The sequence below is a fragment of the Miscanthus floridulus genome, chromosome 18, assembly GCF_019320115.1.
Source record: "Miscanthus floridulus cultivar M001 chromosome 18, ASM1932011v1, whole genome shotgun sequence".
In the NCBI taxonomy this organism is placed as follows: Eukaryota; Viridiplantae; Streptophyta; class Magnoliopsida; order Poales; family Poaceae; genus Miscanthus; species Miscanthus floridulus.
Genome location: NC_089597.1, coordinates 31,045,600 through 31,058,094, shown reverse-complemented (window position 1 = coordinate 31,058,094; position 12,495 = coordinate 31,045,600). Strand labels below are relative to the sequence as shown.

The 12,495-nt window shown below is 54.3% G+C and overlaps 2 protein-coding genes across 3 annotated transcripts; both read left to right on the top strand.

Annotated features, from left to right (window-relative positions):
* Positions 1-1,972: 1,972 nt before the first annotated feature.
* LOC136523600 (uncharacterized) lies at positions 1,973-2,299 on the top strand. The gene has a single exon (XM_066517228.1). The coding sequence runs from the start codon at positions 1,973-1,975 to the stop codon at positions 2,297-2,299; it is 327 nt and encodes a 108-aa protein (XP_066373325.1).
* Positions 2,300-4,172: 1,873 nt separating this feature from the next.
* Positions 4,173-11,443, top strand: LOC136522972 (uncharacterized). Of its 2 annotated transcripts, XM_066516757.1 has the most exons (5): positions 4,173-4,504; positions 4,609-5,011; positions 5,110-5,429; positions 8,364-8,432; positions 10,283-11,443. In XM_066516757.1, the coding sequence occupies exons 2-4, from the start codon at positions 4,646-4,648 to the stop codon at positions 8,383-8,385; spliced, it is 708 nt and encodes a 235-aa protein (XP_066372854.1). In that variant the 5' UTR covers positions 4,173-4,504; positions 4,609-4,645; the 3' UTR covers positions 8,386-8,432; positions 10,283-11,443. The 2 variants fall into 2 exon arrangements, with proteins under 2 accessions (XP_066372854.1, XP_066372853.1); XM_066516756.1 differs by having other exon boundaries at positions 4,173-5,011.
* The last annotated feature ends 1,052 nt before the right edge of the window (positions 11,444-12,495 follow it).

The following is a 12,495-nucleotide window of genomic DNA, read 5'->3' as shown; positions in this document are numbered from 1 at the left end:
TATGCCATGTCATCTGTTTCGCGGATTCCTCGGTCATGAAAAGCCATTGGATCCTCGGCACAAACGGAAGGTGCCATAGGACTTTCGCGGGGATCATAAGCTGCCTCTTCTGGCCATCTCTAGAGTCTACCTCTAGGTACCTTGAGGATTTACACTTCGGATAGTACTTTGCATCCTTGTGATCTTTCCTAAATAAGACGCACCCCTTCGGACAAACATGTATCTTGTCATATGGCATCTTAAGCATATGAAGTAGTTTCTATGACTCGTGCAAGTTCTTTGGCAGAATGTGCTTCTCCGGTAGCATGCTGCCAAACACGGCCAACATCTTATCAAAGCCTTCGTGACTCAGATTTAACTCGGCCTTCAACCCCATAACACGTCTAATGGCATCCAGCTGAGAAACCGTTGTACTCTCATGAAGGGGTTTCTATGCTGAGTCCAACATTTCGTAGAAGGCCTTAGCGGCTTCCTCCATCTCCTCCTTCTCACGTCCTTCTGCGAAGTGAGCTTGGTGAGTGTCATCTAGCATGTCTGCTACTCCAGCATCACCATCAAAAGCCTCGAGGCGTGGTCTCACCACCTCCGCTCTTATACGATCTGCTTCACCATGGTGGATCCACCGGTGGTAGTTAGCCGTATAACCATTGTACACAATATGTTTACCCATGGTCACCTTGTCTACCCTTCTGTTGTTGTCACATTTGCTACAGGGACACCAAAGTTTAGAATGTCCTTTAGCTACACCCGAGCTCCATGCATGTTCCAAGAAAGCATCTGTCCCATTCACCCACTCAATGTCAAAGTCACTCCTGCTTCTCCGGCCCGTGTACATCCACTGACGGTCTTCCATCCTTCTACATATATAGCACATAGTAATGTAACCACCAATTGCATCTACGCGGTGTTCCTACTCTCTAATAGGTGAGGATAGGTCCTAATCCCACCCACGGATGCATAGATGAGGTTAGTTTCCATGCTCCGCTCCCTATCCAAGATAGAATTTCGGCAGCACCTCCCCGCCATTCTCCCGATACATGTCCTGCAAGGGAGAGTGTGTATCCAGAGAACAACAAGGAGGTGATGCCGAAAGTCTGCCTCGGACCGGAACGGACCATGGAAACTAACCTCATCTACGCATCCGCAGGCTGTCCAAAAAATGTGGACAATCCGAAACAGATACGGTCGCAGATATGCAAAGATCCGCATACCTCCGACCGTATCTGTTCGGACGGGAGACGCCTAACTGGGTTACGCGACCTACGACCATGATATGGATAGAGGCATTATACCTAAGGTGCCGGTGAGGTTAGGCTAGTGGGGGCGGTGTCGAGTCGATGCAGTGGCGAGGCGACACGGTGCAGGCAGACCCGCAACGCCCACGAAGACGATCGGGGTCCTCTGGTCCCCTCCGACGGATCCTCTGCAATATAAAAAGGCAACATGTTAGTATTTGTTAAAAAATTCGGCAGCACCTCCCCTACACGGTGAGGTTTCCATAACCTGCAAAAAAGAACGGCACGAAGGCCGACATTCACAACGGCACGAAGGCCGACAACGACAACGGCACGAAGGCCCTCATATCGACATACAGCACGAAGGCCCACACAACCACATGGCACGAAGGCCAATTACGAGAGTTTTACCTAGTGTTGCGGCGGAGTCGGGCGTCGCGGTGCGAGGTTCAGTTATTCTCCGGTGAGGTCGAGGGCGCCGGAGTACTCCTCTCCCCCTTCCCTTCTCTCTTCTCCGCTTCTCCTCCTCCTCCTCCTCTCCTTCCTCTTCTCCTTCTCCTCTCCTTTTCCTCTTCTTCTCCTTCTCTTCCTCTTCCTCCTCCTCTTTTCCTTCTCTTCTTCCTCCTAATTCACCTCTGCCTCCTCCCCTCCAACACCAGCCGGCGACCAGGCCGAGCTGAGGGCTGGCCTTCGGGGTGGCGGGTGGGGACGGGGCGGCCAGGCGCAGGGGGCCACCGATGGGGGCCGGCGCGGGGCAGGAGGGCCGGCACAGGGGGAGGAGGGCCGACCGGGGCGCGGGGCGGCCGCCGGTGGAGCCGGGCGGCCGGGCGCAGGGGCCACCGGTGGTGGCCGGCGCGGAGGGAGGAGGGCCGGCCGGGCGCGGGGCGGCCGCCGGTGGAGCCGGGGGCGGCCGGGCGCAGCTACAGGGGGCCACCGGCGGTGGTGGCTGGGGTGGAAGAGGGGGCCGGCGTGGGGAGTGGGGCGGCCGCCGGTGGGAGCTGAGGTCGGGGGAGGGGCCGGCCAGGTGCGGGGCGGCGCGGAGGCGGGGCGGGCGGGGCGGCTAGCGGCGTGGCGGGGCGGGCGGCGAGGTGAGCGGGCGGTGGGGGTGCAGAACCGAGCGCGGGCGCGGGCCGGAGGGAAAAAGATAGGGATTTTGGGGATTTTGGGCCGACCCCGGTTTTTTAGGTTTTGGGCCTTTGCCGAAGGCCCAGATCTAGGGCCCTCGGCAAAGATGTTTTTATTTTTTTTAAAAAAATTCTTTGCCGAGTACCCCTGGCCCAGCACTCGGCAAAGACAGTCTTTGCCGAGTGCCAAGCTGGCACTCGGCAAATTTTCAAATTTTTTTGTTTTTTTGACCCCAAATTTTTTGTTGGGCCCGCCTACATTGTTTACAACTTCATGTTTAAATTTGGTGCTTTTTCTAGTTTTTTTGTTATATTTGGTTGATTAATTTGATTATGTTGAATTTTTATATATAATTCAAATTTGAATTGCAAGTGCATGGAATATTGTAATCTAGTGCTTCGAAAAATGTTATTCATGGTATTTGGTGTATGTTGAGTCTCTATCCACGAACTCACATCAAATTTCGCGCATCCTCTTCACGTAACATGACGAGCCATTTGCCAGACTTCGTATGGACTTTATATAATTTTAAAACACTTTTCCGGCAAGTGGCTCGTCATGTTACGTGAAGAAGATGCGCGAAATTTGATGCGAGTTCGTGGATAGAGACTCAACATACACCAAATACCATGAATAACATTTTTCGAAGCACTAGATTACAATATTCCATGCACTTGCAGTTCAAATTTGAATTATATATAAAAATTCAACATAATCAAATTAATCAACCAAATATAACAAAAAAACTAGAAAAAGCACCAAATTTGAACATGAAGTTGTAAACAATGTAGGCGGGCCCAACAAAAAATTTGGGGTCAAAAAAAACAAAAAAAAATTGAAAATTTGCCGAGTGCCAGCTTGGCACTCGGCAAAGACTGTCTTTGCCGGGTGCTGGGCCAAGGGTACTCGGCAAAGAATTTTTTAAAAGAAAATTTTCAAAAACGGTTAAAAAGTCTTTGCCGAAGGCCTAACGATGATGCCCTCGGCAAAGATTGACGACAGGGGATGGACGTCGTGTCAGGCGGTGTTGCCGAGGGCCGGTCCTTTGCCGAGGGCTTAGCCCTCGGTAAAGATGCTCTGTCCGGTAGTGATACCGTGTACATACCATCCATGAGCATATAGCTAGGTGTGAATGCTTGAGTGCGAAGTGTGATGGGCTATATCGTGTACCATGTGTGCAGCAGCATGCATGTGAATGTGTGATGGATCGATGCATCCACCCGGCACCAGCTGCGGCAACGGAAAAGGTTTGCATTGCAGCTTGTTATTTTCTGCAGGGAGACGAGGCAGTGGCAGACAACTCTAGTGCGAGACGTGGGTCATGGCTCACCCTCTCCTATCCAAATTTTGGCAAAGATGGAGATGGTTGAGCACAGAGCATACACTGTATGAATTGCACTGCACATGCATGCATGTTACTAGTTGGCAAATGCTTCGTGCCTTCGTGGCTGGGTAAGGTGCATGCATGGTAACACATATAGTAGTTAGTAACAAGTTGGATGTGGTAGCTCCGATCCTACATACTACTCCAGTTATAATTTTTTGGAGGAAATTAAACTATAGATTGATTAAATTAGATTAATTACAGTATATTGTATTCATACGTACATATATACCAAATTACAAGCAGAAATGCAAAGTAGTACAGGAAAAAGCGTGCAATTTTCTCTCTGAAAATTGAAGTGAATGGAGAGAGAAAAGATAAAAAGTGTAAATATGCTATCACAACAAAAAAGTTGAATGCGTATACGTAGGTGCTTTTTGCTTTGCTCTCTGCAAACCGGCCAGGCATGCAAGGGCGAACTTGTAATGCTAGCTGATGCATGAATAATGGAAGAAGAGCAGGTAGACACAGTAACAATTCATATAATGCAAAGTAGTAAGGGATTTACTTGAGATTTCAGGATTGCACTTGGAGCCAGCTTAGTTATACCTAGCTCGGGCTGCTCGGCTAGCAGGGAAAGTGATGGATCATACTGGCGTTCGTCTCGCACCGACGCGTACTACGCGTGTCGACCAGTGTAAGGCCATAGCAGCCACAGTGCTTCATCTTGATTCTTGAAGCAGCAGTCGATTCCGGCGATCTATATTCCAAGCAACGAAAGGCGCCTCCGATCGAGCTAGTCGCGGCCCTGCAGCCGCCGGTGAGTCCCTTCCCTTCCGGCTTTGCATGCATGCATCATTTTCCGTCCCGGCCGTCGTCCCTCTGAAAACTCCCGCCGGTCCTCACGTGTCCGGCTGCATGCAGGGTGAACGATCGACAACAAGCAGCAAGAGCGGTGACCATGGCCGACTACCAGGTGAGCAACAAGCTGGCTGCGGCTGCCGCAGCTGCTTCGCTCCCAGTGTCCAAGGACGACAAGGAGGAGGTGTTGCCTCCGCTGCCGGCCATGCACGACGTCGTCGAGCAGAAGATCAAGCCACCGCAGCGTCCTCTGCGGCCGGCAGCAGCCGTGGTCGTGGAAGTGAAAGAGCCGCCGCCTGCTTCTCCTCCTCCGGTGGCCGCCGTCTTGCCGGCAGACGCCGACGACAACAAGATCAACAACAAGAAGAAGAAGACTCTCCTACTCACGGTCTGCCTGTGGGCCCTCGTCCACGCACTCGCCTTCGTCGTCGCCATACTCATCGCCGACGGCACCCCCTGCACCAAGGTAGAGCAGTACATTCATCATGCATAAATTCGTCAGTGCTGCACTGCATGCCCTCCTCGTCACCATATATATACGTGCGTGCACTTGCACGCATGCAGTTGACGTGGCTACTCCCCCCATGCGTGGCGCTGACCGACGCGGCGGCCGCAGAGCTGAGCGGTGAGCGCCCTGCTGCACGGGGAGATATGGTGCATCGCGGCCGTGGCGCTGGCGGCGCCGCCGCTGCACAAGCTGCTGACGGGGAGGACGACAACGACGGGCCGCTGGCCCACCGGCGCCGTCGACGCCCTGGCCTGGGTGACGCTCGCGGCCACGGCGGGCATCCACTACTTGCAAGTCGCCTCCGAGCGCATTTACCTCGCCGCCGACCCCGGGGAGAGCTACTTCTTCGTCAACGTCGTTGTCGTTGTCGTCTCCGGTTGTTTGTGTAACAACCCAAAAATACCGACTTTCAAAATTTTTCCTAAACTATCCCCTGAGTGATGAGTGGCATGTGCATTTATATATAATCAACTTGCACCTAGATTAAATAGTATCTTTTGCAACATGTGCTAAAGTTTAATCACATATAATAATTGTTAAACTTGATTTAACCTTGCTAGAGAGAATCTTAGGAATGAAATATTATTGCAAATAATATTGTTATCCCATGCATGCATTTTAAAGTATGAGTTGGATTTTACCTTGATTTATGTGTTGCTAAATGAAAACAACCAAGTAAAAATAAATTATAATAAATTATAATTTTATTTCTAGACACCACATAAGTAAGTGGGAGATACAAGTATATTTTGAACCGCATCAGCAAACTTGAACCAGATTCAGATTCAAATGCCATTTGAATTTGGAATTGAAAAACAGATGAGAGAATAAAAAGAAAAAGGAAAAGAGGACCAGGCCTCGCAGCCCAGTGGCCTGCTCGGCCCAAGCCAGCGCGCCAGCCCAGCACCGCGGCCCGTCCACGCGCGCGCGCCCCGCACCCGCACGGCCGGTCTGTCAGCCACATGCCCGCGCCACAGCAGCTGACCGGCGGGGCCCGCCTGTCATCCCCGACCTCCGGTCCCCCCCCCCCACGCGAGCTCTGCTTTCCACCGTGGCAGAGCAGAGGAGGAAGCGGGGGCGGCAAGGCAGCGTTCCTGGCCATCCGATCCGGCCCGCCCGCCAGCGCGACGGCCAGGATGCGCCACCGCCGCGCCCGACACCCTCTGACAGGAGCACGCCCGCGGCGTGAACTGCCCACGGCCGCGAGGCGCCCGTTGTTCCCCCGTCGTTTTCCTCCTCGACCTCGGTCGCCTTATGCCCACCCGACCTCACCTAGCCCCCTCACTGAGCGTGGACCCGCCCTCGCACGCAATCGGGGACCGCCCGATCAAGCCCGAGCCGTAGGCACCGCTCGATCGCCGTCCGCCATTGCCGACCTTCGAGCTCGGCTATATAAGCAACCACCGCCCCCCTCCTTCTCTTCTCATCCCATTCGCCGCCGCCGTTGGCGGAACCGCACCACCGAGGGCCGTGGAAAGGAGTGGAAGGAGGAGGAGCCGCTGCTGGCACGGACGCCGGAGCTGGGAGCGCCGCTGCCGCTGCCGGAGGCACGCCGGAGCCGCTGCTGCGCTGTACCAGGGAGCGAGGAGGAGGCGAGAACCACCGTCCCGGCCCTTCTTCTTCGCCGCACGCCTCGCCAAGCCTGCACCGAGCACCTCCCGGTGAGTTTCCACCCACCTCACCGCCGGAGAGCTCGCCGCCGACCACGCCGTAGGTTTTCACGCTAGGATAGTAATCGCCGCGGCCATACTTGCCGCGGTGAAGAAAACCCCGAGCAGCGCCCCGCGCTTGCCCTACTTTGGCAAGCCGGTGAGCACCGCCGGCCGCTTTGTGAACCGACGTCGAGCACGCACGCGCCATGGACACCGCACGGCCATGGCGAGCCCGAACTCACGCCACCGCGCCGTGTAGCCGCCGTTTTCACCTCGGAGAGGTCCGCCTTGCACTGGAACACGCCACGCGCACCCTTGCTCACCTGGAACTACACTGGAGCACCGTTGCATGAACGTCATGTCGCCGGCGAGGTCGCGCCGCGCCGCCATGACACGGTTACCGCGGCCGGAGCACTCGGTTGCTCCCGTGGCCTCGCTGATGCGCCCACAAGCACCGCCACATCTTCGCGCACCCGAAGCACAGCCGAATCGCACCGCTACACCGCCACAATCATCACGGACACGCTCACCGGCGCCGCCGAGTCGCCGCCACCATGGCCGGCCCTCTGAGGCGCCGAATCCGCCGCCTTGTGTGCACTGCTACGCTCGCCCGAGCTCGGGGAAGCCTCTCCCTAAGAAAATTGCACCACAACACTTCGCCTTGTCCGGTTTTCACGAGCACCACCGCCGGCGAGCCGCCGACCACCGTGGCCAAGCCGCTACGCCGCGCGGTCCGTCACGATTCTTGCGCCAATCACTTCACGAGGTCACGCAGCACCGAAAGCACAGTTTAATCGAGGATCGGCGCAGCCGGAAGGCTCGCCGCGGAGTTCGCCGCCGGCGGGATCCCGCCGGGGAGCGACGGAAGGGGAAGCCCCCCTTGCCAGCCGCCTCTGTGGACTTGGTCCACCGGCGTACACACACTGACACGCGGGCCCAATGGCTCGGGGACCACCGTGGACCGACCCCGTGCGTCGGGCGGCTGAGTCAGCCGACTGACCTCCTGGCCCCACTGGTCAGAGGCACAGGGTCGCGGACCCACCTGTCACCGAGATGCGCTGCTGGCCCCGCATGTCAGCGACACTGTTTCACCTGACCCACTAGACAGACTCACAGATCGCCTGGCCCCGCATGTCAGTGATACAGTGGGCTGGTCCCACCCGTCAGAGGGCTCTCACGCCCTGGATGACGTCACTGCTGACGGCATGCGGACGTCAGCAGTGGGGCCCACATGTCAGACACACAACACCGGATGCTGACGTCATCGCTGACGTCATCCGTTGACCGTTGACCGTTGACCGTTGACCGCTGACCGTTGACCGGGCCCACACGTCAGTGGGGCCCATTTGTCAGCCGAGCACCGTGTGCTGACGTCATGCTGACGTCAGCAAGGCTACGTGGCGCCACCACGGACTGCCACGTGTCAGCACCAGAATAATCGACCCTTTTTCTTTTTCAGGAAATAGAATAAACTTCGGAAATTCATAACTAATTCATGCGAACTCCGAAAAATGTGAGACAAGAACCAAAATTCATCTAAAATCGAGCTTTACGCAATGAACCCTTGTTTGAGTGCATTTGGCTCTTTTGAATTTTCATCGCTTCTTTGTGCTAATCTATAGGGGTCGCTAACGCGGCTATAAATCGATCTTTTGCAGAGTCGGAGGGGAATCAGACTGACGAGGACAGGGAGTACCGTGAGGAGTACGGAGACGACACCACCGGAGGTGCCACATCCCACCCAATCTCGTAGCACCTATTACGCATGGCTAACATAGAACTGCTATTGCTTTACTTTCTGCAAAGATGGTGCACTGTGATAGGGCTTGCATGGTAGTATGCTTTACTTGATGGCCTTTACCTTGACGCAACCTTACCCCTGCTCACCCTGCTTTGCGCATTTCGCTCACTTACATATGCTTACTTGCCTGCTTGCTTGCATATTACACCACTTACTTATTATTTACTCCACTTGGCGTTATATCGGGGATGTGATGCTGGTGGTGAACCCCTGGGAGGGTTTGGCACTGGGTGCCAGACTTGGTGGTGAGTGAGCGTGCTGCGTGTGTGCCTTGGGTGCGTGGAGAGTGAGGGTTGTGTCGACCGAGCTGGAATGTACGATGAGCCTGGGGCGAGTCTTGCCATGTGGTGCTACCTGGGCACTTGGATATGGATTACCTGTGGCGGGTAAATGGTACTTGGAGGTGGTCCTGGGTGTGAGCCTCGGAAAGGTGGAGCCCAGGATGGAGGTGCTGTGGTGGCACGGTAATCGGAACCCTTGTGGGAGATATTCTGGCTTGGTCAATACCTAAGGACTTGACTAGTACCGCATACACTGGGAAGCCCGTACATCCCACCTGCGCTATATGGTGTCGCGACGGTTGGCTACTTGGTAGGCAATGCCACTACTGCTAGGCGAGCGTGTGCAAGGAAGGTACGGGGCGCGCGGATTCCCCCCACACCCTTCCGAGACTTCAGGAGACCTTGTGGAACCGGCTCCTTGACATCCGGAGGGCCCCGGCACTGTCTGCGATTCACAGTATCAGCCACTCCAGACTATACTTGGGGTGTTCCAGGGCTGAGAGGTAGGGTGGCATTGCCCTAGGCTAGCAAGCGGCCGGTATCAGCCTAGACGGGGCACCGTCGAGGATGGCGATCCTGTGGGTGTGTACAACCTCTGCAGAGTGTTATGGTTGATCGATCGATACATATGCTGACTTGTCAGCTATGGACCTTTCCTGGTTACTGCGGTCTCTGGATAGTGAGATGAGTCCTTCTCTTCTTCCCCCTGTGAGAAAGTGTTCGGCCATAGCCAGGGGCTATGGGCCATGAGATAGTGCCGAGAGGGAGTCGGCCTATCGACTGAGCGATGGTATGGTAATGGTGTGAAGATGGTGGTGTGATGGATCCCAGGATCGGAACCTGGCTCCGGATGGATTTGGGGTGGTTATGGGAGTGGAATGGTGTTAAAACTGGACAATTTATTATTATATACTTGATATACATTTGCATAGGAAAACCCCAGCCTTACAGGTTCCTTTTGTATATCCATATTGCATCCAATTACCACAAAGCAATGCTCATAGGGTGGGAGTGGCCAGTACAAATCGTACTGATAATTTTTGGCGCACAGGTTCTGCTGGAGAGTTTAGCTCTGAGGAGTCGGACGGTTGAGGGGTTCGTTCTGCGCTCGAGTTGGCGATCCTTTCTTCAAAGCTGTTCTGGATGAATGCTACTTTTGATTCCGCCAATGTGGCGATGTAATAATTTAAGTAATTCCGCACTATTTGTACTCTGAATTATCGTTGTATGGATATGGTATTCGACTGGAAATTTGGGTAATATGATCTACAACGGTCTTATTACACTTCGACTCTGTGGATTTCCCTTCGCGGAAATCAGGTCGTTTCAGTTGGTATCAGAGCCATACTTGACCCTAGGACGAAACCCTCAGAAATGGACGATAGAATAGGACGAAAACAACCTTTCTTTCGGTTATATACCGACCCTGCATTACTTTACATGCAAGGCTTACCTAACCTTGAACTTTCTGACACCTTTTTCTTAAAAACTGCAGATGGAAATGAACGCTGAGTGGCCGTCTCTAGGACCACTACCTTCCGACAACGTCAGGCGTACCTTCGACCTACGAGAGCTTGGGAGTTTCGCACAAACCCTCTGCCGAGTCCTTGCTACACTAGGAGTTCCAGACGAGCAGATCAAGGTCACCTGTTCCGGGAAGCCAAACCAGAAGGGTGAAATTGAAGGACTAGTTGTCACCTCAGTCAAGTTCCCAGCCAGCACCACCTTGCCTTCTGTCCTACCTTTCACCGAGTTGACCATAGAGGACACTGTTGAGGAGGGGCTGCGAGCTGTTACACACCAGGCACTTCGCACTATACTGAGGGATCACTACCAGCACCTAAAGACGACAGAGTTCCGTCTGCTTCCACAGGCCCTTGACTACACACTCACCCCCAGTGAGCAGAGTGGCGCAGTCGGTCGAGTGATCTTTGCCGAGGAGGACAGTTGTCTGCGCGCCTCAGCTATACACCTTATCGACCAGGACAGGTACTTGACCCAGCTTGAGCAGAAGACACGTCAGGACCGTGCCCGTCTGTTGGAGTACCAGGAGCGAGTCTCACAGGGAGCACAGGTGCAAGCCAGTCTACTTGAGACAGTTGCCCAGCTACAGGACGAGCTCAACCACCGTGAGGAGGCCCACAGGGCCGAGGTTGCTGACCTACAGGACAAGGCAGCTGACCTTGGCAACAGAAACTGCTACCTCGACAGCAAGGTCCTAGAACTGCAGAGAGACCTAGACGACAGGAAGGCTGAGTCCAGTCGTCGAGGAGACAGGGAGGGGTCCAAGGGGATTGATACACTGAAGATCCAATCACAGAACAAGACCCTGACTCAGGAGCTAGAAGAGTTCAGGAAGAAGGCTGTTCGCAACCAGGGACACCTGATCGAGGCACTCAGGCAGAAGGAGTACCTGCAGGAGAAGTGCGAGAGGACTTGGCAGGCTTGGCAGAAGTCTGACAAGAAGCGTCTCCGAGAGATGAAGGGTATGTGGGACCAGCTGCCCAAGGAGGTTCGCAGCAAGACGAGACCTAGAATAGAGGAGTTCGAGTTACCACCGACTCGCCTCAACTTGGACGCTTGCCCTACCCTACCTGGAGCCAGACCTACTGAGGAGTTAGCCGAGGCCCTGCAGTACGTGTCCCGCTTGCACAAGTCCAACGAGGAGATCGAGGTCGAGAACAGTCGTTTTCCCGCCGCAGTCTACGAGTTAGACTAGATGACCCTGCGTGGTCATGTGTCATGAGTCTTGTACCATGAGTTAGTGGCTTCCATGAGTTGTTCCCATGTGAGATGTTTTGCGTAGTACGATTCTCGCGAATCTTCATGTGTAGATCTGGGAGATGTCGCTATGTAATAACAACCCATGTAATGAATGTTTCGGATCTTATTGCATCTTATGGTTCTTATTGCTTCTTTGTAATGAATGTTGGATAGCATAAATGTTTTTCTTTAAATCGTTGAAATCATTCTTAATTATATTTGAATTATTATAAGCACCTACACGAGCACTGAACATTCCTATGATCCGTCTTGCAGAATGTCCAATCGTCGCTCAGCTCGCCTCATGAATCGCGAACGTGAACGTGAGCCCTCTTCGGAACCAGCTGGAGGACGTGGTGGCAACAACCGCGGCCGTGGACGTGGCCGTGGCCGTGGACGTGGTCGTGGCCGTGGTCGTGGAGCGGGAGGGATTCCTTTCAACCTGGAGGCTACCCCGCCACCTGCTGAGAACGTCATGGAGAATGCTGAGGACGACGTCCAGCAGAACGCCGGAGGCAACGAGAACAACCTTCCCCCACCACCACCGCCAAATCTGGCTGAGGTTATGGCACAACAGACACAGCTTCTTGCAGCACTGGCCGAAGGGATAAACCGTCGCCAAGGAGTGCCACAGAACGACTTCCAGAGAAAGCTTGAGGGATTCCTGAAACTGAGGCCACCTACCTATGATGGCACTGACCCTGACCCGCTTGTGGCCGATGACTGGCTCAAGGAGACAGAGAAGAAGCTGGACCTCACCACTTTCACCGATGACGAGTGTGTCGGAGCTGCCGCACATCAGCTTACAGGAGCAGCACGCGCCTGGTGGGACAGTTACAGTGACGCACACGAAGACCCTGCCAACATCTCGTGGAATGAGTTCGCCGAAGCATTCACAGAGTATCACATCCCCAAGGGTATCATGGAGTCAAAGGCTGAGGAGTT